This window comes from Emydura macquarii, unplaced genomic scaffold (genome assembly GCF_026122565.2).
Source record: "Emydura macquarii macquarii isolate MOO-44397 ecotype Brisbane River unplaced genomic scaffold, CSIRO-AGI_Emac_v2 contig_2846, whole genome shotgun sequence".
NCBI lineage: Eukaryota > Metazoa > Chordata > Testudines > Chelidae > Emydura > Emydura macquarii.
This window is the reverse complement of record NW_027132983.1, coordinates 3,426,767-3,454,276: the sequence shown is the minus strand read 5'-3', so window position 1 is coordinate 3,454,276 and position 27,510 is coordinate 3,426,767. Positions and strand designations below refer to the sequence as shown.

General features: G+C 39.3%; 1 protein-coding gene and 1 long non-coding RNA gene across 2 annotated transcripts; one reads left to right on the top strand and one right to left on the bottom strand.

Annotated features, from left to right (window-relative positions):
• Nucleotides 1–1,717: 1,717 nt before the first annotated feature.
• Nucleotides 1,718–9,456, bottom strand: LOC137166409 (uncharacterized). The gene is made up of 2 exons (XR_010923691.1): nt 9,373–9,456; nt 1,718–1,992 (listed from the first exon to the last, which is right to left on the bottom strand). It is a non-coding gene; the product is annotated as an uncharacterized lncRNA (long non-coding RNA).
• Nucleotides 9,457–11,979: 2,523 nt separating this feature from the next.
• On the top strand, nt 11,980–27,224 carry LOC137166407 (actin nucleation-promoting factor WASL-like). Its single transcript, XM_067568111.1, has 6 exons — nt 11,980–12,160; nt 14,137–14,179; nt 15,060–15,210; nt 15,847–16,175; nt 25,327–25,429; nt 26,991–27,224. The coding sequence occupies exons 1-6, from the start codon at nt 11,994–11,996 to the stop codon at nt 27,032–27,034; spliced, it is 837 nt and encodes a 278-aa protein (XP_067424212.1). The 5' UTR covers nt 11,980–11,993; the 3' UTR covers nt 27,035–27,224.
• The last annotated feature ends 286 nt before the right edge of the window (nt 27,225–27,510 follow it).

The window sequence follows — 27,510 nt, the reverse complement described above, 5'->3', positions numbered from 1 at the left end:
ATAGGCTACTTTTGTTTCTAATTAAAACAGTTGTACTGGTATTCATTTCTGATAGGAGAGGTATTTAAAAGCCATAAAGGGTATTTAAACTGTCAAGTGAATTAAGATGAGAATGTTAGAAACAGAGCAAATCACTTGAGGCAACAATGTTTAATATGGTAATAAGGAGGGAGAGCTAAAATATCTCTTAAGGAGATGATATGGAAGGGAGGAGCACCATGATAATGGAGTAGGAAAGAAATAGGATGGCACAACAGTGCAAATCTATGTAGATTTGCAAAGATAGGGACAATATAATTGTAGGGGGGAAAACACTACATTGGAATTTGAGAGAACTGGGTGGATAGAACCACAATCTTTTGTATTAGGTCTTGCTAGTTAGTGGCAAACATCTTGGTCAGACTACCAAGTTTTCCATGTGGATTGGGCCAGGGAGAGGGCATTTTCTTAGGCTGGGTCTCATTTATAGGACTCTTCTGAATCTCATCAGCAGAATTTCCAGCAAAATTTTTGGTGCTCTTTGCATAACATGTCCTAGTTGTTTGGGTCAGTATAATCAACTATTTAGCTTCCCCTTGTTTTCATTGTACTGCTACCCCTTTGACCTGAGTGGTTAGCCAAATTCAGGGTGTTGCTGATTGTTCCACTTTGGAGGAGAAATCCATTGTAGAGCCAGGTGGTTTTTTGTTTTTGTTTTTTTAAATCCATTTTTATTTATTTAGAACAGGGGTGGGGAACGTCCGGCCCGCGAAATCATTCGGCGGCAGGGGGGAATTCGGCGGGTTCCGTGTGGGGGGGGCAGTGCCCGCCGCCGAAACCCTGCTGCCGTTTGCCCCTTTTCAGCGGCGGACACTCAGCCGTCTTCCGCGTACCACCATCAGGCCCTTGGCACAAAAAAGGTTCCCCACCCGATTTAGAAGATTATACATAATCTCCTTTTCCTGAACACAATAGTAATCAAACAGGAAGAAGCAGTTTCTTTGCTCACAGTTCAAAGTGCCTTTCCATCCAGCACTCTGTACCCAAGAAAACCTTTTGATAGGACCACATCATCAGCAGTTCTGTTACCTTCTGCTTCCCCTCACACCCTCCCTTATCCAAACGATGTTCAGCAAAAATCCTCCACCCACATAATTCAAATTCCTGGGCAGACTCTCATATGCCATTGTTTTAGATGGGGGGCTGCTTACCTATTTCTCACAGCTATCTTAAATGAAGGATAACATTTACACCTGACCCATAACAAAGTTTAATCCAACTGGCAACAATAATTTCTATGTACATGCATGGAGAGGACAAGTGTTGGATGTCAGTGGCTAGGCTGTTGGACCAAGATTGGGATTATTCCCCCCGCCCCCCCATGTGCAGAGTCCAGTGCCATGTTTGGTTACAAATACTTAATAAATTTCAATAAAAGTGAAATACTCATCTACTTCGTTTATATTACAGCCGCCACCTTAGGTCTTCACCAGGACTAGGGCTGCACTGTGCTAGATGCTGGGCAGACACATAGCAATGTATTCCCTGCACATAAGAGTTTACAATTTAATTTGGAATTAGATGGATCAGTTGGGTTTAAACAAGCACTGGGAGAAAATAAGGGTTCCAGTGATTACATTAATGAGATAGCTAGTCTAGCCATCCAAGTTAATGGACAACTTGAAAGTTGTTTCAATTAAAGTAAGCAGACTATTTAAAATAAGTAAATAAAAGCAAGAACAAATATTACTATATACTTTTAATTTGGCCTTTTTAGACTTGGTTTAACAGTATTGCCCAAAAGCCTTAGTCAGGGTCACATTGTACTGGGCATGGTACAGAAAGTGTCAGTCCTTGTCCCTAAATAGCTTACATTCTAAATTAGCCTTTGTCTATCCATTAAATATATTGTATTTACAAGTTTTATTATGATAATGGGATTTTGCACTTCCCTTTTTTCCTTGTCCATATCCTTCAAGGTGATCTCACCACAAACAATCAGATCCTTTTGAACTGTAACAGAATAAAAAGTTACTTATAGTTAGCAGTTAATGAAGTTATTGGGGATCCTGATGTAATAAAGCTCTCTTCCTTAGTCCTGCCTTTTCGGGAAGAACTGGGGACTTTTCTCGATTCCCGTTGGCAGGACAGATTGACACAGTCAATTCAATAAATGACTTGTTCTGTATCCCTAAGCCTTGCCACCTTTCTGTACTGACTGCTGCAAGTACTCCCAGGTATCAGCAAGGGTCTTTTTTATTAGAGTAATTATTGAATACATTTCTGCACATGAACAGTAATTTTTATGGGAGGTCCATCATTAACAGCTGATGTGTGATCATGTATCCCAAGAAACACCATTTGGGGATTGAAGTGGACAGGAGGGGTTTCCATACTTCACTTTCAAGGCTCAGACTAAGTCCAGAATCTCAGCATCTCCCAGTTGGCACCTAGCTTATTGAGGTCTTTTTGATAAAACTGTTTACCTACACTGAACTTGATTTGTCTCACACCATGTTTACACTTGCCCTTAACTTTAATGGAAGTAATTCTGATTTTAGTACTTTAAGACATCAAAATTCAGCTCATAGGATCCAATACTGAGAGGCACTAAACAACCTCTTTTTCCTGAAGCCCAATTGAGGAAGTTCAGCACCTCACAGGACTGAGTCAATAGGGACCTCCAAGTGTAGATTCTATAGTAGTATAAGACAGCTCAAAGATTAAGGGACTAGCATAGTCAGATCATATCTGAACATGAGAATTATGTGAAGTCCTTTATGCATAGATGAAAGGTATAAAGGTCACTACTAAAACTCAAACATAATCAGGTTCTGGAAGAGGTCAATACAACTCAAGCTCTTCTCACTTCAGAAGTTTCACATTTTACTAAAATCAATATAAAGAAATAACGTAAGAAGATGCATTAGAGGACTTAGCATATTATTTCAGTGTCATGTACATTCAATACAAGATTGAGAATTTTCTGATCTATAAAAAATAGTGATTCACTGATAATGGCTGGTCATCATGTTTAATTCTTAACTAGTGCCACATTAGGGTTTACATAGTTAGACTAAGCCTAATTAATGTAAAATGATCAGATGAGGCATGTACCAGTTTCTTTAGAGAAGCTATTAAAATGGCTCTGTTGCCACTAGCAGTGAAATACTGTATGTTTCACTTCACTGTTGATAACCATTTAGTGCTCAGTGAGGCACAGTAAGGAGTAAGGCCTGAGATAAGGTTAGAAGTTTAACAGGTCAAAAGGAGAAGTTCAAGTTTAAGTTTATATGCCTGAATTTTTGAAGTCATTGAAGATTTGAGGACGAGTATTCTTCATTAAACTGGAGAACTGACAGCCATTTCCATAACAGCTGTCTTCCCCTTTGTTGGATATTAGAGTCCCCTTTATTTGAGCTATTCATGACCCAGAGCTTGTTAATGTTTGCATACACTGGCTGCAGTTTTTCCAGGTATTGCATGTTTTCCCCACAAGAGGCCACCACTTTCTTCAAACTAGAAATCATGTGGCCCAGATATATCAAACAAGATGCTGAAACTGCAATGACTACATTTAGGAAGCCCTTTTTTAATCAACTCAAACACTACCGTGAAGTAGTCATACTCAAAAGCAGATGCCCTCAACCCACACTAACAGACATCTGTGTTAACTGAAGTAACTGCAGATTCTTTTGTATCTATTAAAATACATGGCTTAATCCAGTGGTTCTCAACCAGGGGTATGCGTACCCCTGGGGGTACACAAAGGTCTTCTGGGGGGTACATCAACTCATCTAGATATTGGCCTAGTTTTACAACAGGCTATGTAAAGAGCGCTTGCAAAGTCAATACAAACTAAAATTTCGTACGGACGGTGACTTGTTTATATTGCTCTATATACTATACATTGAAATGCAAGTACAATATTTATATTCCAATCTGTTTATTTTATAATTATATGGTAAAAATGAGAAAGTAAGCCATTTTTCAGTAATTGTGCGCTGACACTTCTTTGTATTTTTATGTCTGATTTTATAAGCAAGTAGATTTTAACTGAGGTGAAACTTGGGGTACTCAAGACAAATCAGACTCCAGAAAGGGATATGGTAGTTTGGAAAGGTTGAGAACCACTGGCTTAATCAACAATGTAGTCCATGAAAGTCAGACTGGATTCCTCTGGAAGATGCAAGCCAGATCTTTATCCTACAGATAAAGAGAGTGAACTTAACAGGGTAGCATTTGCCTGCTTCATATTTCTTCCCCTCCCTCCCACTCTCTACACCCCCCCCCCCCCCTTTCAGAATAATTTAGTAATAAGTCTTAAAATTATTACAAAATAGAATTGGTGGAGAAACCAGACATGAAATCCATATACTAATTTATCAGATACAAGATAGAAATAAACATCCAAATACAGGGGTTAAATCAAGAAAGGAAAGCCAACTAACTTTTTTCAATGCATTCAACAATGGCTAGCCTACTGTATTGAAACCAGTCCCAAACCTGGGACTTACACTAAAAAATTAAAATGCTCATTGTTTTTCGGGGGGACCAAAAAAAAAAAAATAGATGTCACAGGATTTCAAAGAAAATGCAAAAGGTCACCAGAATAAATGAATGTTTAAGACATGGAAGTCAAATACATCCTAAATTATACATACCTGGGCCTCACAAGAAACATAGGGCTGTTCAGAATTAGAAAAGTACTGCAAGCAAGCCTTGTGGGCCTTTATACATGAATAAACCACTCAACCCGCCAAAGACTACTACTAAAGCCCTTTAACAGTGTACTCCTACTCATTCTACTATTATACCAATTGGGACAAAACTTGCACAGAAACCCTGTGTCAGCTACCAGGCTAAATGCACTTCTGATCCCTCAGTCTGAGCACAGCCTCTCTAGGTCTCAGCCTGCTAGCCATCACCTCCTGTAGGGCCCTGGGTCACAGTACTCTACATCTCAACTGTAATTTACCTCAGCAAGTCTCATTTCTGTCCAGACCCTGCAATTCTGTTCCCTCTGGGACAGCGACAGTGGCAATCAGTGATCAAACAGCCTCATGAATGCCAATATTTATTTACTGCAAAAGCATTTTGGAGAAGCCATATTTTAAAAACAGTAACAGACTGTATGCATGGCTAGCTTACCAACTATGTAACCATCTCTTACTTGGGGACTCTAGTAGATCTGTTCTGCAGAGCTGTGTCAGCTTGCCTCCCTGTAAGAGCTCACTGACAGCTCCTGGCAACTCAGTGCCCTTTACAGTAATCAAACCACATTTTAAACAGTTTATAGACCTTTGATTTAAAAATGCCTACCTTTAGCAAAACAACATTTGCCACTGGTTGGAGACAGGAGCCTTGAAAACAACAGCCTGCTCCATTGTCTTGCAACATTTAGGAAGCCACTGTGTCACCTTCATGGACAGACCCCATTGAAATAAAACATTATAGGCATATAACAAATATGCCCCTACTCCCAATGTAAATTAGGTCTATACAGTCACTCAGGAAATCTTATTAACCCAATATACAGTAATTTACCCTGACCCAGTCACCTACAATGTTCATAACATTATTTTCAGTATTGATATTATGTATAAGCTTTTTGCCACTCCCTTTATTTACAGCTCTGCTAACTGATATGCATATGAGGTCCAGCAATACTGTGCAGAGCAGAACTGTGTCAATTACCCACATAATCATTGTGGAAGTGACAACTGGATTTCTGGTGACATCACAACCAAAGCAATACATTTTCCCTATACAGAACACAATGGAGACTCAAAAAGTAAAACTAAACAGTGGATTATGTTTTCATTTAATGTCATTCCTGGTACTCAACACTAGACTTCCAACCAGTGAAAAAAACAACCCCATCCAAAAATAGAAAAATGCTCAAAAATTGGAGCTCAACAACTACAACATTCAATAACTGGAAAGAACAAACCCAGATATCCCTGCTCCAAACTATCAGAATAGCAGACTTCCTCACTACAGTAAAGTATGCAGACAGATCAGTGCAGAATTGAGGATTAAAATAGAGGTAGAAAGTGAGAAGAACATTTCAGATCCACATCAATAAGCCATGTAACCAGTATGACAAGCACTTATTACTTCACTTTCCAAAATGCACTGAGTCAAGACATCTGTTCAGATTATCAAAAACCCTAGACGACTGTCAAAAGGAATGGAGGAAAAATTGACCCTGAAATAAAGACTGTATATATATATCATGTTATAGAGCAATTGGACATTTTATCAGATCTGGGCAAATTCAAGGAAATACATCAAACATTGTCCAACATCTTTCTGAGTGTATAACTGATATATACTGTCCAAAAGAAAGGCCTGATCCTGTGAGGTGCTGAGACCCTTGAACTTCAATGACTTCAACTGTATAAGTAGCGTTGCTCATCATTTCACAAAGGGCACTCAATCTTGCAAGATTGGGCTAAATAGATTATGTGAATTGTACTTTACTTCACCAAGGACAAAGCACATTATTAGGGACTTGATCTTGCAGCCATTAAAGTCAATAAGAGCATCATCATTTACTACATTTGGAGCAAGACTGGGCTCTTGATTGTCACATCCCAGGAAGACTTTTCATAACTAAAGATTTTGCTAACTGTCAGACTTGTGAGCTAAGTAAATTTAACATAGCTTTGAAAGGTATATTAAAGTAAAGGCCATCTTGGTATCTTTCATTCACTGTTAAAATCTGTCAGCTTTGTGATAGGTAAACAGATTAATGAAACTTCCTTCACCTGAAGGAGCACAGAGTTTGACATTTCTCCTCCTAGGATACAAGACATTTCTTAAATCAATTTGTTGGGATTCTATCCTAATAAAAAAAAAAAAAAAGTAGTTTCTCTAACCTTTGTTTTAGGTTTAGCCCTCCATCTGTGCAGTAAAGGCTATTGGAAAACTGACCGTTGTTTTTGTACTGTGTATTTTAGATCTGTTTAACAAAATATGCATTTCACGTACTGAAGTTTAGCCAGATGATTATTTTGCTAATATTCCCAGGTGAAAGCTAGCTTTAAGATATACTCTGCTGACTGTTAGAATTGCTCTGAATTTCTTATTCTAATATCCACGTCAGGTTACCACACATTAAATATACTATCAGTCCTTCATGCAGAAGTCTCACTTTGACTCCTTCAAGTTTACCATAAGTGCCGTATCATTTTACCAATACTGATTTAAGCTTATGGCCCCACTCCATAAAAACTGATCAGGTTAACTTAAAAATAAAATTCTGCATTAAATCAATCTGGAATCCAACTAATCTTATATCTTTTTGTTAGTGTATATTCAGCCTTGAGTGGGGTCAATGGTTTTCATGGGCTGACAAGCAGAATGTAACCCTTATAGTAGCTAGACGCTATACTTGACATACAGTCATGTGTGCGATGAGCACAAGTGTATCTATCAGCACTGGGATGTGTAGACCTTAATATAATCCAACTGAGGGCGATATTTTAATAGTTTCTATCAACTGTGGAGAAGCAGAATTTCCATGGAGACTGTCAAGGATGGTAGGTCCAAGAACTGACCTTCCTTGACAGTAATCCCATATGGATGTACAGATTAATGTATTATTGTGGGAAAAAAATCCAGATGTTGCTGCTCAGAAATAAAATTAATCCCCAGATCCCAGACACTGATTTACTGTCAGATATAGTAAAGAACTAGGGAGTGTACCTTGTCTGACAGTCATGTGTTTCTCAGATTCTTTTGGACCGAACAATTTTTTTCCCCCTTTATGAGCTACTACATGAATAACTCTTAAAAGTGTTGAGCTAGGTCAATTTTAGACACTGTCTGGTCAGTATGCCTATTACTCGTTTCTCCAGTGTCAGGAAATTGATAAGATATACTTCGGACAGAGCAATTCTTGAGATGCCTTTTTTCAGTGTTTTGCATACAGCTAATGTATTTGGGATGAACATATCTAATTTTCCTCTCATTCACTTTTGTATTGTCTGACCTCAAAACAAGCTAGCCTGGTATTGATATTTTCAAACTTAATACAGGATTTTTCACATCCCAAGACAGTGTGATTAACTATTTTAATTAGTCACAAACATTGCTGAGGCTAATAAAATAATAATAATAGCCTAAGTGTGGCGCAATTGCTTGCCCACTAGAATTGGTCCAGAAATCCTGCACTTTCATCTTGGTTTAGAGAACGAGTCTCTTTGGCTGTGGATAAATCACTCACTTCTCTGCCTCAGTTTCCCCATCTGGAAGATTGGTCTATATGTGTTTATTTCACAGCAATGTTGCGAAAACTAAATTTTCACTATATTGTGACGAAAGAGAATTCTAAGAATAAGCTTTTAAAGTTTTTTCCATGTACACCTATCACTACACAGTTTATAGCATTAGTAGAGTTAAGGAATTATACATGATTTACAGAACATAAACATGAGAATATGTTAGCTGTTAAATGTAGTACATGGGAGAATAAAAAAAAAGTAATTTTTCGCTCTTACTAAGTTGATTAACAGGAGATGATTTTGGGGCAGGGGGAAGCTTACAGTATTCGTCTGCATATTGCTAGATTGGCTTGATAGAATCTCTCACTTTCTTACTGACAGTCCAGAAGACTAATGGAAACCTCAGTCCTAATAGGAACCATAGCATCTGTGCTAAAGAGGAACACGTGTAGCATAACTCGGAGTACTGTAAGAATGTAGTGCAATATACAAGCCATTGCACAAGACTTCCATAAACAACGTAATCATTTTCAACAGCAAGCATCAAGAAAATAGAGCAAGAACTTACTACTAACAAAAAAAAAAAAACCAGTTAAAGCGTGAAGATAAAAAGTGTGGTCTTTGGGAGCAATATGCATACTTCATAATTTTGTATACATGACTACTAGATACTGGAGAGAGTGATGTATTAGACTACCTTAAACTAAATTATGTATGGCATACATGTCGAGTATTTTTTTTAGGCTATAGAACTTCAAAAGTTATACATAAACAACAGCACTGAAATAGTCATTTATGGGGTGGAGTTTGCAGTGTACTACTTGGATTCTCATACATAAAACACAACACTGTTCTTTCTAAATAATACTAAAGTGCTATTTGAAGACAGATCTTTCTGTACACAGTTAGAAACCAAGACCCCCTGATTTTTACATACACCTGAAGAACCCTAGGATACTGAGGCTTATAGCAATCCCAACAAGCTTAATGGGAGATAGAGGAGTGGGGAGAGTAGAGCATGCTAACCAAATTCAAGGTTCTCTCAAAACAATAAAAAAAACTTAATTGTTAAATTTAAAATAGGAGTTTACACTAGTTTGTATAAAGAAACAAACACAAATATACTAAGTTATTAATGTAGAGCAAATATAGAGTTTCTTACCGCTTACAACAATCAGCTATAAATTTTCTAAATAAAAATGCTTTCAACAAATAGAACTTAGTCCTTGCTAAAGCCCAAAGATTGTTAGAAGGCTTAACCACTTTCTTTTATAAGGCCTTATTTCCTAATGAGGCCCAGCTATGTGCCTATCAGTCTGTGATTGACAGTTCCCACACTCTCTTTGCAGAGTAACAATTTCCCCCCTCTTTTCCAGAGAAACTCAGTAACTTTTTCTTCCCCTGGTTAGGTACAGAGTATATACACACAACTATAGGGTCATCAAAAAGGGTTAAAACAAAAAGATCCATGTTGTCCATCACGTTCAATGGCTTTTTGTATGAGATGTTATAAGTCAAGGTGCTGAGTTTTTTTGTAATGTATTAGCACAAAGAACTTGCTCTTGTGCTTAAAGTTAATACTGTGTGTAAGTTTTTGTAGCATCAGGGACTTTTTTTATTTTTATTCCTCCTATGCAAATAAACAGGTCTTATCCTCTCTATTGTTTTAATTATTTACTAAACTACTTATCTGAGTACTTTCACAGTTTAGATCTTGTCTTTACTTTGACCTCTGAGCTGTTGTAAATGCTTCCTGTGGGCCACTCAGCCATATAAAAATGTATATGTGATTAGACATATTTATATACTGAAGTAAAAAAAGTTACAGGTTGTCAGTACCTATGATAATAAGGCACAAGCTGTCTCAAGTTGGGCACCCATAAACAGAGGATCAGAAGATCAGTGGCCTTTTTTAACATTTGGGCCCTAATCTTCCAAACATTTATGCATATGTGTATCCTTCTATTGACTTAATTGGGATTACTCTTGTGTGTTAAATTACTCTTGTATGTAAGAGTTTGTAGGACTGGGCCTTTGTTTGGGTTGTTCAGGATGCTTTTTGAATGTTATTGTTCTAATGTGCTATGGTACATGGAAATGACCCTTTGTAAAATAAATAATAATAGCTAAGAAGTCAAACAAGTGCTCCATATGTAACTGAGATGAAACTTCAAACACTTCTTGTAAACTGAACCAGTCCATATATCATCAGGTGAGTCTTGACATACCCAACATATCTGCCACTGTTTAACAGCTCCATACCTGAAGATATGTGTGAAATCCACCACATTTCTATAAATATTTATGCATGTCAATAGGCCTATTTATATGAGTAAAGTTAAGCATAGATCCTTACAGTAGAATACTGTAGTACTTTTAGATTAGGTTCTAAAAGTATGATTGAAAGTTAGAGTATACTGATTATTATGTCATAAGTCCCAGAGAACTGCGTCCATGCACTTAATATTTTATGCCACACTAATTTACGGATTCTCAAAATGGAGACCACCCATGCATGCATAGTTTGCACCAACTGTACATATTACTTAACCTCTTTCAAAGCTGTATTTTACTCTTCATGCCAGTTTGGGGGATACTAAGGCTTCAATCCTGCAAACACTTATCCAGGTGCTCAATTTTAAGCATGTGAGTAATCCCTTTGACTTCAATGAACTATTCACAAGCAGAAAGTTAAGTACATGTGTAAGTGATTGCAAGATCAGGGGTATATTAGCAATTGACAATGATTGGTTAAAACAGGAAATTGACAGATTATCTTGTTTAGACTTTTCTATATAATGAAAACTGGGTCCTAAAGTGCATTAGTAGTATAGGTAAGTAATAAGGTATTAGAAGACCAAGCGTTTTAGAGCTTGTTGGTGTGGCTTTGATTTTTGTGGACATGGCATTTTTAAGAAATGTTGTTTTTTTTTCTGGTAGTTAAAAATATAAGCTAATAGATCACTAAATGTTCTTAATTATGAAACATTATAATAGGGAAACAGATTTTTTTTTCCCCCCATCTATTTGTTCTTGAGACTAGCTTTAGTTATTGAGATTATAGTTGACTTTTTTGTGTGTGTGTTTTGGGGAAAAACATATGCTTAAGAACTACTACCAATTTTTTCTTGTTGAACAGTTGTTAGTTTTTTAATAAGGATATTGCATTTAAACTGAACTTATGTAAAGGCAAGGGAGGTGTTTCTTGTCCTGCATTTAAAAAAAAAAAAAAAACAGAACTTTTTTTGGTGGTGGGCATGCTAGACTTTTAATGTCTTGTATGGGTGAATTCTGTACTATTATAAGATGCACAGGAAATTACTATAAACCAAAAGTATAATTGGTTATTACTGTTAATCTTGAGGGGGATTTTATTCTTCAAATACTGAAAATTAAGTGTGGTCCTGATAAAAGCAGCCCTTTACTAATAACAAAATGTAAGCAAAACAACATTGTTCCAAAATGTAGGTGGTGTCCCTGTCTTGAACAGGGCAACTGAGAGCTAAGTACATTAACAATTATACTTCTCAAACTTACTCCTAAAGGAGTATGAAGAAGACCTGAGTTGAAAATACAACACAAGTAATCCTGTTAACAGATATTAGTAAGACTGAACTAGGTAATATGCTCTCAATGTGCTACAGATATAATTCTTCCTTAACAAGATTTAGCAGGGCTTGTTAAAATTAACTAAAACCCTCTTGAAGTTACAATAGGCAAATACTCATTCCCTACAAACACATCCACTAATGTTGCTTTGTTGTTTCAGTGCCTGTGTTTGAGATGCCTTCACCATTACTTGTGCCTCAGACAAGTCTCTCTTCTGATGCTGGAATTTCACTGCCTCAATTTGTTTTTTCTCAAACAACAAAAGACTGGCTTAAATGGAAAGGAAAACCCAAAAGAAACAAAATAAATAAAGATGACATTAGTTATCCAAGTAACTTCAAGTAAGTGAGGAAAGAGCTTATTTGTGAATGAAATACTAATTTGGTTTATGTTAGTCTCTGTAGTATCCAGTGGGACAAAAATATGTATCTAGCTTGTAAACTGTTTGGGTATCAAAGTTATTCAACAAATCTAAATTAATTGTTTTTTCAACATTTTGTTCACTGTTACTAAATATCCAAAACTGCTTTCCTTATTCAGTACTGAACATATTCTAGGGCCTTTATGTATCCTAGGGAAGGACTAGGAACTTGTCTTCCACATTTTCAGGTACTTTAAGCTGTCTGTCAAAAGATAAATAAGTACTGTGCTACTAGCACCCAATGTCTACTCCACTGTTATGCAGAGGTTACTTTCTGTTAAAATAGCTGGCCCTTAGAGTCCCTCAAACTAGAGGAAATCAAAGGACTGTTATGATGGGTGTTTACGAAAGTGCTGTGAAGTAAATAATGTACACATTGTACAGATGGCAAACTGGTGCATGGAGTCATGATGTAAAGACTCACAATGAATTTATGGCAGAGGTGGGAATAGAATCTAGGATTCCTAGGCCACAATCTTCTAATGGGTGGATTATCTGAGAATTGGGGCCCCTCTATGGCTTATCAGGTTGGGCACCCAAAATCTATAGTTGCTCTTTAAACTTTTGACCCTGAATTTTAATCTGACATGAAGTAATATCACTTTCTCAATAGAAGGCGAAGTGGGGCAGTTAACTAGAAGACTCTATATTTATAGGCAACACTTAACTTCTGGGTATATGCTTAATAGCTCAACCCTTAACTTTTCCTTCTTGTACATAGAATCATAGAATATTAGAGTTGGAAGGGACCTCAGGAGGTCATCTAGTCCAACCCCCTGCTCAAAGCAGGACTAACCTCTGCTATATCATCCCAGACACATGTCTGAAGCTCTTGTGTATTAGGCAGGGGAGTAGCTGAAGTTACAAGAATACATGAATTCAGTCAAGCTAGTCTTGCCACCGGTAGAAAATAAATCACCTTAGACTGATTTATTGACCTTTAAGTTTTCTTTCATCTTCAACTTCTGTTGGCTTCAGATCATGAGTCCAAATAACATGCTCTGATGTTTACTTCTGATTTGTCAGATTCCCTAAATACTTTTTGAGAAGTGATAAAGGTGTGTTACTGCAGAGTTCTTGAGCCTGTTAGCGAACCAGGGAAGGAGTTAACGTGAACCCTCTACAGAGCCACTCCTGATTTGGGAGATAAACTGAAGGTCTGTTGCCTCAAAAAGAGAATATTTACTTGAGCTATGCTTTATAGGTCCTAGATAAATGTTGTTAGATCCCTAACTGATCTGAGAGACCAAAAGCTCCTGACACATCTGAATGTTTTGTTCTCTCTCACTGTTTAGAGACTTGAGGGGGGGAAAAAACTTCTAGAAATCTACCTCTGTCTTGATTTCTTTTTTAGTTTCTGAAAAATGGCTAAAGATGAAAGGAGTTAATAAAGAGACTGTTAGCTCTGGCAGCTTCTATAATTAACACAGAAGGATTTAATATTCTGTGGCTCTTTCTAGGATTATTATAATGTGCCCTCAATTGTGAACGTTACTCTGCAAGTCCTTCCATAATGTTGAAATAAATTTTACTGACATAAGTGGGTTTGCTAGACTCTGAAACAAATGTTGCTACTAAAAATATAATTGACACAATGTAGGATAAACACACAATCTAAACTTCTGTTTACAACTGTTCCTGAGGCAGCATATGTACGTCACATGATCAGACTACTTCATATTTTCTCTGCATGGGCCATGTGGTGGAGTTTCCATGGTCAGGTCATATACAACTGTTACCCTGGACAGTCTAGAATTTGAGTGAAACTGACTTATAGTATGTTTCAAATTAGGTTTATGGTGGTGACTTGACTCACTTCCTTACAACTGTTACTAATCTTGAATCCTATGTCTTCAGTGTGTGGTACTCAAATTAACAAATACTTTTTTCCTCTAGACACTTGGGCCATGTGGGGTGGAATCCCCAAACTGGATTTGCTGTAAGTATTTACTGTCTTAGCTAACCAATACAGCTATCAAACTTAACCGATAATGCTTCTGCTTGTGTGGAACAATTTTAGTATCTACAGTTAACAGAAGTTAACTCAATACTTCAGTATTGTGATCATGAGCTAAAAATCGTATTGGATTGCAACTTGGCTTTCCTTGGGTTAAACCTTGCATGAAACTTTCTTCAACACCTGTAAGGAATGGGGTAGGAAAGATAATATGGGGAAGGACTCTTCTGTCTTGGTAAAGAGCTACCAAAATGGATTAATGAGGTTAAAGGAAGCCAATCCATTTAGAAATGGGTAGATAAGTGTCTTACATTAAAAGCTCTCCTTAGAGAAGGAGAAATGGTAGATAGATTTCTCATACATTGTTTTTTTATTAAGTGTCTACAGTACTGCATAGTCACTTGAACTTTTTACTCGTGCATTTTTGCACTTAAACTAGTGTTAGCTCGTTGGAGGGAGCTGCAAACACTCACTTCAGCATAGAGTTACACTCTTTTTTTTTTTATTAATCTTAAAAGAAGATAGTGGAATGTAAACCAACTTGATTTAATGAAGGCTTTCACGAACTTGTGTTGCCTTCAGTGCAATCTGAAGGCAAATTGGGAATACTCACTTTGAAAAGTCAGGTTTTTTTAACTGACTTTGGCTTAAATTTTAAGAAACTTTCTGGAAAGTGATGGCCTGTCTCCAGTAGTGTTGCTGAAATCTTCTCCCTATACTCTTTCCCATCCAGCCTCAGGAAGGGAAACAGATACATTGGTCTTGTGCTGATTAAGGTCAATGAGCAGAGAAAGATAACCTGAGGTGAGCTAGTTATGTGACAGCAGAGAACGAAACTTAACTCTTTCTGATCATCTTGTAGACTGTCTTGGATTCAGATCTGAAGAAACTATTTATTCAGGCTGGTGTAACAGAGGATCATCTAAAAAACAAGAGAACCTCTCAGAAGATCTTTAAAACAATTGAAAGGAAAGGAGGAATAGAAGCTGTACGGAAAGAGATCCTGATGAGAGGTACTAATTCATTAGTGCATATGAAATTTATATACAGCTTAAGTAAGCTACCACTCTGCCAGTATTTGAGCATGCGCCTCATTACAATAACACACTGGCATGAAGTAGACTCTACAAGCTGCTTTTATTACAAAAGCAACTAAAACAACATAATGACTTCTGAGATGGTATAAGTCTGGGGTAACTGAAAGTTCCTTCCATATTTAATAGAAGAGAATCTGTTTTAGATGCATATTGATAGTGTTCAGGGGGTAAGGGCAAAGCAAGCCTCAAAGTCTGGATTTGAGCTTTCCTAAGAATCAGGGATGTTCACATCTTGAGGTTTTGCTCTGGGAACACTTAACAGGCTAGCTATATTTTAGAGTATTAATAGCTAGTTATCTGACCTTTTTTTTTTTACTAGGGGCTGTATAATGTCTCATCTGTGTCCCCTGGCATCACATGAAATATGGTATAAGTACCCTTAGTTTGATAAAGTTTTAAGCTTGAAATCTTGAAGAAGCAGAATTCAAATGTAACTGCTGAGGTTGATTGGGTAGGAAATCAGACGATATCTTGGATTTAACTTCATTTTTCTATAACCACATCTTCAAGATCCGGTTCTCATGCTCCACTTCATTTGTACGTTCTCTTCAGAGCTAGCTTCAACCACCAGTCCTAGTACTGAACTAAACTCCACAACTCTAAGAGCAGATGATGGACTCGGAACAACTCTACTAGCACCTCCTTCTACATCAAAAGCACTGTCCCCTCCATGGAATGTCCCTTCAGTTGTCATTGCACCAGCACCTCCAATGCCGCCTCCTCTGTCTCCTTCTAAAAGGGCATCATTGGTGGATCTACATAGATGGACTTTTAGTCTGAGAGGATTACAGCTGCATGACATAGAGACTAAAAAGATCTCAACTACTTTACGTGAAAATGATCTAATGGGTCAAATCAGAAAGGGAATCCAGCTGAAATCGGCAAGTATCATTTTTTTAACCCAGTACTAATTGTTTCAGAATGATACTAGTGAGCATGATTTCTCAGCAACAAGAAAAGGGAAGTATAACTAATACCAGTACATCACAACTGGAGCAAAGGGGAGTGTGGAATCTAATGGTGCAATTTAACACTTGGTATAGACCTGCATTTCTATTACACAATTAGGCTGCAGCTAGGAAGCTGACTTATGGTACAATGTAAATGTAGCTTCAGAAGGCTTTTTTAAAGGGTATCTAACTAAGCTTGGATGGGTCACTTCCTCAGTCTTTGCCTCCAGGTGGAACTTAGACCATCTTCCATACATCTTACTATAGAGTAAGGAAGAGGTGACTCTTAAAATCATGAGTTAAGTGCAATGGCAAATAAGCAATTAACATGTCTAACTTTATATTTGTCTAATATACCTTTTTAAACAACTGTTTCAAATAACTCTGAACATTTTCACATTATAAATTAATGTGGTATCAAAACTGCTTGATGCTCAGTGGGACAGTCTCTTGTTAGAGAACTGTCAGGGTAGTTAAGTATTGAACTGTCACTTCACTTACAGGTTGTCCAAAAGGATCAAACCAGGTTCATATTGTCCAGCCTGGAGGAGGACATTAAACTAAAACTTCTTGTAAAAATGCACATAAATTCCTTTTTAGGCCGTCTTTTCCTAAATATGGCTTAAAACTAATAGCAAGACTTGCCTTTTCTCTGCTAAGCGCATAGATCAGTGGTATGTGGACTTTTAATGGGCTATTTTGCACTTTGTACCATCCGTTATTGGGAGAATCACAAAGCACTTAAGTGTTGGGTAGGTAGGCTGACTTGTAAAGACACTTGGTGGGTAAGAGGCAAAACTAAATAAATGAAGGAGTCCTGACTGGAGTCCAGACTTCTATTCTTTCATCTAAAGTTGAGATGCATTTCCTAAAGCAGGTGTTAGAGTGAAAATCCTGCAAAACTAGGTTTTCTTTCTGCTGGTGCTTCTGGTGAAGTTATATTGAATACTCATGACCTGTACCTTCAAACTGCCAAAAAAAACTCAAGGGTCTGACTTCTTAGATTCCATGGGATGACAGGAATGGTGATTGTGAACAGCAAAATACAACCCTCTGGGAAATTCTAGGCACCCGGATGTCTGGATAAAAGGACCAACTGGACCTCTATGCTTGGAAAACATGCATGTTCACTACAGTGAACAAAAGAGTTTTATTTGGAAGGGCTAAAGGAGATAAACTTGAAAAATCAAAGTTGAGTTTTGGAAACTGTTGCTGCATCAAAACTTGTCTGATACAGGCTAACTGACTACAGTATCTATAGATACTAAACATTTTAGTGTAGTGTGCTCATAATAAGCTATTTATCAGCCTCTTCCCTGCAATTTTCTGTGCTAGCAGTTACCAGATGGGTCTCAGAAGCATTCTCATTTGCATTACTATCTAAGTCTTTGGGGAAAGGTTAAGGAACATAGCTGCATATTCTCAAAGGCATGAGTTCTCTAGATGCTGACCATTTGTGTAGCATACCCATCATTAACCTACAACAGTTGAGCATTGCCTCTTGTAATCCTGTGATAGGATAAAGAACCTATTCACCTTTTATATAACCACCTAAATGGATCTGCTTAACTGCAAATGGAATAATTTGGAGGTTATACTTCAGTTGTAAAAATAATGCAGAAACTAGTGCTGTAAGTGTGAAATGAACCTACCAAGTGTCAGTAGTATTTGCTCCATATGTTTTTTTTGTATTTGCTCATGAAGTTATTGTTGTATAGGAAACTGAGTTTATCCCACAGCTATGTCTCATGATAGCCTAGATCTGAAGAGGGTGTACAGCATCAAAATAAGTAGAAGGGATCCATTTTATCTTGAGTATAGGTTTCAGTGATTAAAATAATGCTGGTACTGTACCAGCCGGTTTAGGAAGCTATTTATAGTAGTTTTCCTTTGCAGCTGTTGTGGAAGAAAACACTTTTGATGATAATATTTTAACTGCAGCCAGAGTCTTTAAGTGGGGGTAGCTAACCATAGAGAAGAGTAGCTTCCACTGTCAAATCGGAGAGCCTCTGAAATCTGATAGCAGAGAAAGCAGTTAGAGAATATTTCTTTAACAGGGAGGCATGAAAAAACTATTTCCAAACAATGAAGTAGCTTGAGTGCACCTCTACAACCTAAAGAGAGCCTTGAGCCTCACAAGGGGTATGTTTTCTTGCTGATTCCTGGGATTGAGCAAATAGGACAGAAATGGCTTGATCCTTTGAGATTTCTGGGACATTTGGGGTAGGCTTTAGGCCTTACAGGATTTGACCTGATTTTGAACTTTAACATCTATGGTTAGAGCTACTTCCTGTGTTCAGCAGTTAACCCAACCTCCCTTCTCTGCCTGCCTGGATGGGGTCTCAGCAGGGTTCCCTAGCTTTGCCTCTTCTTACTGGCCACCCAGACCAACAGCTATGCAAGCTGGTGGGAACATGCCCAGATGGCTTTACTTCAGAGTGAGTCACTTTTGTGGTGCCCCATTAGGAGCTGCTCATGGGCCAGGCCCTGAGCCAAGATAAGGGTTGTCTCTCCTCCAGACCCTGGGTGCTATGGGGGTGAGAGGTAGGAATTCCTAGGGAGGACAGGGCTGAGCCTCATGGCCTGGTTGCTAGACACAGTATCCACAGCCAAGGGAGCATGTGCCCCATGCACCTTTTTAGCTTACACAATGGCATTGGAAACGTTTTGGGGGCAGAAGGTGTACTAAGGCCTTGCCTATATCAGAATCACCAAATTTGGTGGTTCATGGTCTTGCTATAGGTAACTGGTTAGCCAGGGTGGTCTTACTGCAAATCATCCAGACCCTTACTGGGGATTTATGAGCTGCAGGAGAGATGGACCCAGGCTGCTGGGACACAAAGTAATGTCAAGAAGCCAGGGACCTTGCAGGTTCTTACTCATTAATTGAAGTTGTTTGATTTGGGGGTGGGGTGGGGGGGTAAGGCTGTATTATTTAAACCAGCTTCTCAGTTTTTTCTTCATAAGTGTTTGTTTGACTTTTTTTCATTTTTGGGGAGACTTACATGATTGCTGGAAGTGTGTGTGTGTGTGTGTGTGTGTGTGTGGTGGGGGTGTATGATGATCTGGACCATGGTCCCACCCCGTACAGCCTCTCCTCCTCCTCCCCCCCCCCCCCTGTAATCGCTTGCCCTTAAGGTAGGTAAAATGTGGGAGAATATGCCCTCCCATTTTTAAAAGTGGTGGGGCCATGGCCCCCTGCTGCCCTGTTCTGGTATGTCCTCCCACATTTTACCTACCTTCAGGGCAAGCAACAGGTGGGGGAGCATGGTCTGGGTGCTGGAGCTTTCCCATTTCTAGGGAGCATCCAAAGGGGGGGCCATCCGTGCTGCATCCAGCATTTCTTCCTCCACACCCCCCCCCCCCCCCGCAGGGCCAGCTTTTTTGAGGGGGGAGGCATAGCCTCCCCATGCTTATATGCACCGCCCATGGCTTTCTTCATGGTCTTCTGGGTCACAAATTGTTTCCCTTCTGCCAAAGGAGACTCTTTGGAGCAGGCTCTTGAACTACAGGATGTGCAGTGGAGAGGTGACTGTACAGATCAAGGTCGACCGATCAAAAACTAATCAGATTGGAGTTGATGAGGCTCTTGCTTTGCACTGCTGTGAGGGGGACCAGTATCCTATATGGGCATTGTAGGCATATGTGGATCAATTGCCACCTGGTGAGGGTCCCCTGTTCCTACATGTGGGACCACTCCTTCCCAATCAAATTCCAGTTTGAGAGTGTTTAGGAAGGTGCTGAGTTTGCTATTGGGTGACTATGGCTCCCACTTCTTCCATGTAGGAGCCTCAACAGCAGCTATGTAGTTGGGTCTGGGTGTATCAGAGGTCCAGGCTATAGGAAGCAGGTGATTTAGGCCCTTTAAGTTTTGTGTGGCTGCCTGAGGGGAAGCTGATGCAATTGGTGGGCCATAAGGACTACATGCTTTCACAGTGTCTACTACCTTCTCCATGTCTATCATATAGACTGTATCAGTGCATGCCTACAGATCCATATGGATTTGGGCACACAGCATTGTGCACTGGGTTTACAAGAGCATGTAATTCAGTAAGCGGCTTGGGGTGGGACTTAGGCTGGATGCGGTTGTTTTGACACAGCAGATGGGGCATGCACTGGGACCAGCCCATAGTTCTTTTACATAGCCTGGTGTCCCATTAGGACCCACTGGACATCCTTGTTATCCACCTGGAATAATCTGGGAATGTGCTATGGGTTCCACCTGATCTGGGAGGTTAAGTGGGCTATTTGGACTACTAGTTGTCTCATTTCCTGGTGTGAGGATAATATGGTTGGAGATAATAGCCCACAGGGTTTGAACTGCAGTCCACCCATGAACAAGGTGGATGGAAGCCTGGAGGAATTCTAGTTTGAAAGAATAAACATGGCTAGAGTCCCAAGGTGGCTCGGTTATTAGCTCAGAGTGCTGCTGAGCTTTGAGGGGACTGAGCACATCTGTTTGATATAGGTGCCGGTTTGTTCCTGGATGACTTCAGTATTGAGTTGGCTAAACTTGGAGGTAGCCCAAGCTGATGCTGGTATCTCCTTGTGACAGGTGTCCAGGGCAGGAACTCACTGCATTTCTTTCCAGATACAGAAAGGTAACATCATGGGCACCCTAAGGGCATCTCCATACAAAAGGGAGCATCATGTCTAACCTATTGAAGGCTCTATTTCTGTGGGACTGCCCCACCAATGCACTTGAATATGGTGCTGGCTGGAGGGGGGGGGGAAGAGGAGGGGTCAAGGTTCCTTCTTGGCACAATCCCTGAAAACATGAGTGAACATAAGTTCACAGAGACCTTCCCAGTGTGATGTGATAGGCTTCCCCAGTGGTAGGAGTCCCCAAGAATTGGCAAAGGTCAAAGGAGTGATTACGCTGCACTGTCTCTCTCTTCCCCCCTCCCCCCATGGGAACCTTGGATGTAATTTGATAAAGTTGCAGCCTGGTGAAAAAACATATAACATATCTTTGCCTACTTCTCTGTGGTGAGCACACTATTTTCTATTACTGTGGATAATCGAAAAATATAGAGTTAGCAATGGAATACTTTGTTTAAAAACTAACACATGTTTGGCTGAGCTCCAACCTTAAGTTCCTTTCCTTCCCAGTAATGCTTTGAACCACAGCTTGCTACATATATTGGAATGCAGTGGGGGATCCATGTAACTTCTGGATTGACCTTGCAAAATTAATCCTCTGCATGTAAAGGTGGAGTCCTTCAGGGCTCTCTAAATGCTACAATAATTCTGTTAATAGAATTGTAGGACTGGAACAGACCTCGAGAGGTTTTCTAGTCCAGGCCTCTGCACTCAAGGCAGGACCAAGCATTATCTAGACCATACCTGACAAGTTTGTCCCACCTGATCTTAAATCTCCAATGATGGAGATTCCACAACCAGTGCTTAACTATCTGGACAGTTAAGAACTTTTCCTAATGTCCAACCTAAACTGCCCTTGCTACAGTTTAAGCCCATTGCTGCTTGTCCTATCCTCAGCAGTTAGAGGACAATTTCTTCCCTTCTTGTAACAACCTTTTATGTACTTGAAAACTCATGTCCCATCCCTCTCCCCCCTCCACTCTTCTCCAAACTAAACAAACCCCATTTTTTTCAACCTTCCCTCATAGGTTTTCTAGACCTTAAATCATTTTTGTTGCCCTTCTCCTGACTTTCTTCAATTTTTCCACATTTTTCCTGAAATGTGGCGCCCAGAACTGGACACAGTACTCCAATCAAGGCCTAATCAGCATGTAGTAGAGCAGAAGAATTACTACTTGAGTGTTGGAAGCAAGACACCTAACCTCCCAGAACAGGGGTCGGTGGGTTTGGTTGGGGGGTGTGTGTGTGGGGAGAGGGGGGTTCAACAGTGTTAAACTGACTCATTGGCTTGTGATTCACTCTGACCCCCAGATTCCTTTTTGCAGTACTCCTTCCTAGGCAGTCATTCCATGCTTCAGTGTTAACACTCTGCACCCTTCCAGTCTCCAACTAACCGTAGATGGAGATGGTACTTCCCTATATTCTGGCTTTTGGGTGGGTTTTGCATTTAAAAATCATCCATTTGTGATTTGTTATGTTGAATTGCTATTTTTAGGAAAAGTTAAACTGGACCATAGACTATGGCTTTGTTTTGACTTTGACAGAAATAACTAATCCCATAGTTTCAGAGAACTGCTGAAACAAGTACTATGCAAATTCCTGCATATCAGGACAGAACCTCAATGTTGCAAAATTGCACTAACAAAACATAAAATGCCCCTTTTTTACTGTACTTATGATGCTTGCTGACAAACATCTAAGCAAATCACAAGTAGTGAGTTCTGATGCCTAAGCTCTAGCCATTATGAGGGAAAAATGCCTTGGCATCTGGAAGCTTGTTTTGATTCTCTTGTGCTTAATAGTTAAATTAAATAAACAAAAATAGTTGCCTAGCCACTAGGCTTTATTATCATAGCTGCTTTCTTGAAGCCAGGAAAAAGCTGATTTGTCTAACCGAGTGGTTCCCAACCTTTTTGGCTTGAGGGTCACAGATACTCTTTTTACAACCCTAAAGGGCCACCAGTCTTTGCCAGGAGCCTCCCCTGCACCCCGTCCACTGCAGTCAGATAGGAGTTCAGCGAGGAGGCTGCTTCGCTGATCTCCCACATGTGTCCTATAGACCCGTGCATTCCACCTGTGTCCCTGGGCAGTGGCTCCCTTGTGCAGCCACTGCCAGGGGGACAGGTGATCAGTACTCCCCTCCCTCTGGCTCCAGCAGGGACCCCAGCACCTAGGGACCCGGGCAGAGCACTTTGCTCTCTGCTGGAGCTGAGGGAGGGGAGTACTGATATCCTCTCCCTCTGGCTTCAGTAAGGAGACTGCACTGGTCTTTTAGCCCCATGGCAACGTGCTCTGCCTGGGTCATTAAGCAGTGGCTCTCTTCTGCAGCCAGCAGGGGAAGCAGTGGGCTACTTTGAAAGCCCCATTGGGCCACAGGTTGGAAACCACTGGTCTAAACTAACCCTTTTTAGCTAGAATGCCTGGAGCAACAGCAGCTCTCTTTCAGAGACAAAAGATGCTCTCATGTTCCCAGCCTCATCGTCACTGGCTTTTAACATGAACAGTTTACAAAACTAGGTGGTTTCCCATAAATGTCTTCCATCCTGGGAGGAGTTGTTCATTCCCTACAAAAGATTTTGTAATACAGGGACGAGTGATAACTTTACTATAAATGCAAGTACACCAAGCCTAGTTGCAAGCAGAACTGTCCCTCTTGTTACCTCTATATCCGCAGTATTCTCTGCTATTTAGGAAATGCTTGAACCTCAATTTGAGGCAATTCATAAGTTCTTAATGGCAAAGTATATCAACTACTCAAATCTGGGAAAAGTGTGTATGTACTAGCTATTTATCAAATTTTAACTTTAGGATGGAAAAATGGCGGCCTTATCCCTGAGTGGAAGTTTTATCCCTCTTTTTGAAAAGGGACAGGGTTGTGCCTTGTGAACTGACTGAACCTTTATTTTTTGCACTACTTAAAATATCTCTTCCAGATTGACTTCCCATGAGTTGTTTAGCCTAAAATTAAATACAGTGATTCCAAATGTTCATGTTTGCGTCATTACTGATTTCTTGGTCAGGTTTTTCATTCTGTTTATTTTAAAAGTATTAATAGTGGATGTTTAGTCATTTTTCCTAAAAATAACTTTAGTAATAATATTTCCCCCCTCACATCTGGAATAGACTTTCTAACATGGAAGCAAAACTCTTCCCTGAAGAAGTCTTAACTAGGAATTATGATTAGCAATCTGTTAAGTAACAGAGTCTAGTAGCCATAATCCTCAGTGCTAGTTTATTGATACAATCCTGTGAGATATTTTTGGCAGAACTCTAGCAATCTAACTTGGAACAAATTTAAGAGTTTCCAAGGCCTTCAAGCCCTTAGTTTTATTAGACTCACTACATAGACTTGAACAAATGCTTTATACTAACATCTTTCATGATCAGTTAGTAGCACATACTGTAGGTCAAACAGGACAACAAAAAGCTATGAGTTGCAGCAGCCTCTGTCACTTGTCTTGTTCCGTGACCATATCAAGGACTATCTGTAAAATGGAGACTGGAATGTGAACACCACGTGGTAATGTGGATGGAAAGAAGTTATGCTGACATCTGTACTGTAGACAGCCTAAAATATTGTCCATGTGCATCCATGCTCTTGATCTAGTGTTGATCTCTCTTGATTCCAGATCTTTAATTGTGGTGGATGGCTGATCACAAATCTCCTAAACTCAAGTCCTCTTACCACAGTCCAGGCATTGGGCAGGCAGATAGGCTCAGTGTACTTATCACCTTTCCCTGTATTACAAAGCCCTTCATAGAGAAGCAACAGCTCCTCCCAGGAGGAAAGACCCATTTATGGGAAACCACCTAGCTTTGTAAACTTCATGTTCAAAACCAGGGAAGATGAGGCTGGGAACAGGAGAGCATCCTTTTTATCTCTGAAAGAGAGCTGCTGTTGCTCCAGGCATTCCAGCTAAGCTTAGTTAGCTTCCTCCTATCCCAGGGTGGCTGTTTGGAGATGTATTCAATCCTAGGCTGCATTCTAAGGATGCATGCATCTGAAACTGGACTGAAATCACTGAGTAGAGATCAAATAGGGTAAAAACTAATTCTGTCTGGCTGCTGACCTGAAACCAAGTCCAAGTGTGGAATAACTAATTGTCCCACCCTGTGGCATGAACACCCAAGTCTAGCTTTCATCTGCACCTCCTCCACTCAATGACTGAGGTTTATGGTGCAGTTAATATTAGACTGGCTTGAAATGTTGTCTGGTTTCTAGTTGCAACTCTCCCAAATACTGTATAATAAATTGAGCCAAAGTTAATGCAGAGGTGTTGAACTAAAATAGATTTTTTTCTTCTTTTGGCCAACCAATTCATCATCATAATACATTTAAAAAACATGTTGAATAGTTATAATTCTTGCCCTACTTCATAAATAGTAACTTCATATTTCTGGTCTTATTAGCTCACTCAGTACAATTAACAGCTCTATTATAGAAGTCTCAATGATCACTCCTATTAATCTATCTAAACAGGTGACTCTAAGTCCAACATCACCACAGTCACCCAGTGATGGAGGAATAGTAGCTGCTCTTAAGGACGTTATTCAGAAGAGACATAAGGCCCTTTATTCTTCAGGTATGCTTATAAAATCTTTTCTTTGCTTAGACATAATACTAAAGTTAAGAAATTTCACCATTTTCATTGCTATAATTGAAGATAAACCACCACTCAATTTAACTTGTCTAGAATCCTTTCACCTTATTCTAGAAAGGGTCACTGTCCCCATTCATTCTGATCTCTGACCGAGATAAGCATGGATTTGGGGAATTATCTGTAGATGAGTTATTAATACAAAACTTAAAATAGTAGTCCAGTAATTATTATAGAGGAAACTTACTGAACTGGTGACTTAATACCTAGTAAGTAACTGCAAAAAAAAAAAAAAAGTTGAATTTTGATTTGAACTATTTGCTTCTGGAGAGGCACCACTGAGCTATGATAGCTTATAGGCAAAGGAGAGGGAAGGGACACAATACTAAAGTAACTAGTTTGTATCAAATTTAATGTTTTGTTTCAACTCTATTTAGATAGCCGAGCAGGGATGGGTATGTCCCAGTAAGAGGCTACTGAAAACTCATGATTGACCTAGCCACGCTAAATATAGCAATAGGAGCAGGATAGGATGGTCACTAATGAAATTACCCAAACTAGTACATATTTAGTTCCAGCCCCTTGTTCGTTTTTGCAGTCTGTTTGCACCATCTACTCTCTTTAGCACCTCCAATCATACTTGCATAAAGGTTTAATTTGTTCCACTTATTGACACTCAAAATGTAGAGATTGTTACATGCTGTTATGCCCCCAAGACTGCTATTGTGATTACTGCATAGGAGAAGTACAACTTTATCATACAGAGAAGCTTCAGAAATTTTGTACAAATTTCCCATACTAACCATTAATTACTTCCCTTTGCACCTCTCCCTCATGTCTCCTCCTCCATGTAGATCCTTAATAGTGTTAGGAGTTTCTTCAGAATTTGAGAATGCAGAGGTGTTGCGAGTATTAGTTTGACCTACAGATGGGAAATGCATTTTGAATTCAGTTAAGTCTGGTGCAAGTAACTGAGCTACTGCCACAGACCTGAGCTGAAAATAGACTACTTGTAGAATGTCCTCCATAAGTTAGTATCCCAATTCATGCTTTCTTGCCCTACCCCCTGCCTTTGCATTAGTAATTTAATACTGAGAGAGCTTGTAAAACTTACTCACATATTACATGGAATGCCACTGACCTGTAATCTGATTTGGTAATTTTCAAGCTGATTAATTACAGGAAGAATCATCTGGAGATAAACTTGAACACTTGTGTTCTGAACACCCTACATCACTCAGGTCACTAGTTTTTTATAAGCTGTGACTAAATGAGGAACTCTGTATTGTAATTTAAGTCTTAGACAACAGCAAAACCAGATACTTCCGTAGTCCTGGAATCCACAGAGAAGAGGCAATCTTTGATTTAGACCTAAGTAGAGCACAATCTCTGGTCAAAGAGGTAAATATAGCTGTCTAGCTTGATTACAATACAAATCAGCTAGCACTTCTAGTGAATCTATGATGGGGAAGTTCCTTTTTTTAAAAAAAAAAAAAATCTCTACCCTAGTATGAGACACTAATACTTTCTGAAACTGATCTTGCAGGTGAGGAGACTGGGTCAGAGACTAGAGAAGAATGGGAAGACTAAAAGGTGCTCTTTCCTTGACGTATAAGACCATCACAAGCAAACTTGGGTACTTCCTCCCCTAACCCCCAGTAGGAAAAACTTGAACTCTTCATTCACTTGTACTACCTACTAAACTATCATTGTAGATGGATTTTTTTTTTAACCCACCAACTTTCAAATGTGGTAATATTAATAAACTTTTTTTTTTTTTTTTTAAAAAAAGCAGTTAGTAGAAAACACTACTTGACATTTCAAGTGGTCGGAATAAAATGAAGTACCATACAGAAAACTCCTCCTGGAAAACTAACCCTTAGATTATTTAATTCAAATATTTATACTTCAAAATAGATACCTTGTTTAGATCATAAAATAAGACCGAAACATCCAGGCAGTGGTTCTGTAAAAAAGGGGGAGGACAAACAAACCTTTAGAAGTTTAAGTGAAGAGCTTATCTTCTGCTTCCACTGAAGGAAGTGGATGCTTTCCACTATGTTGAA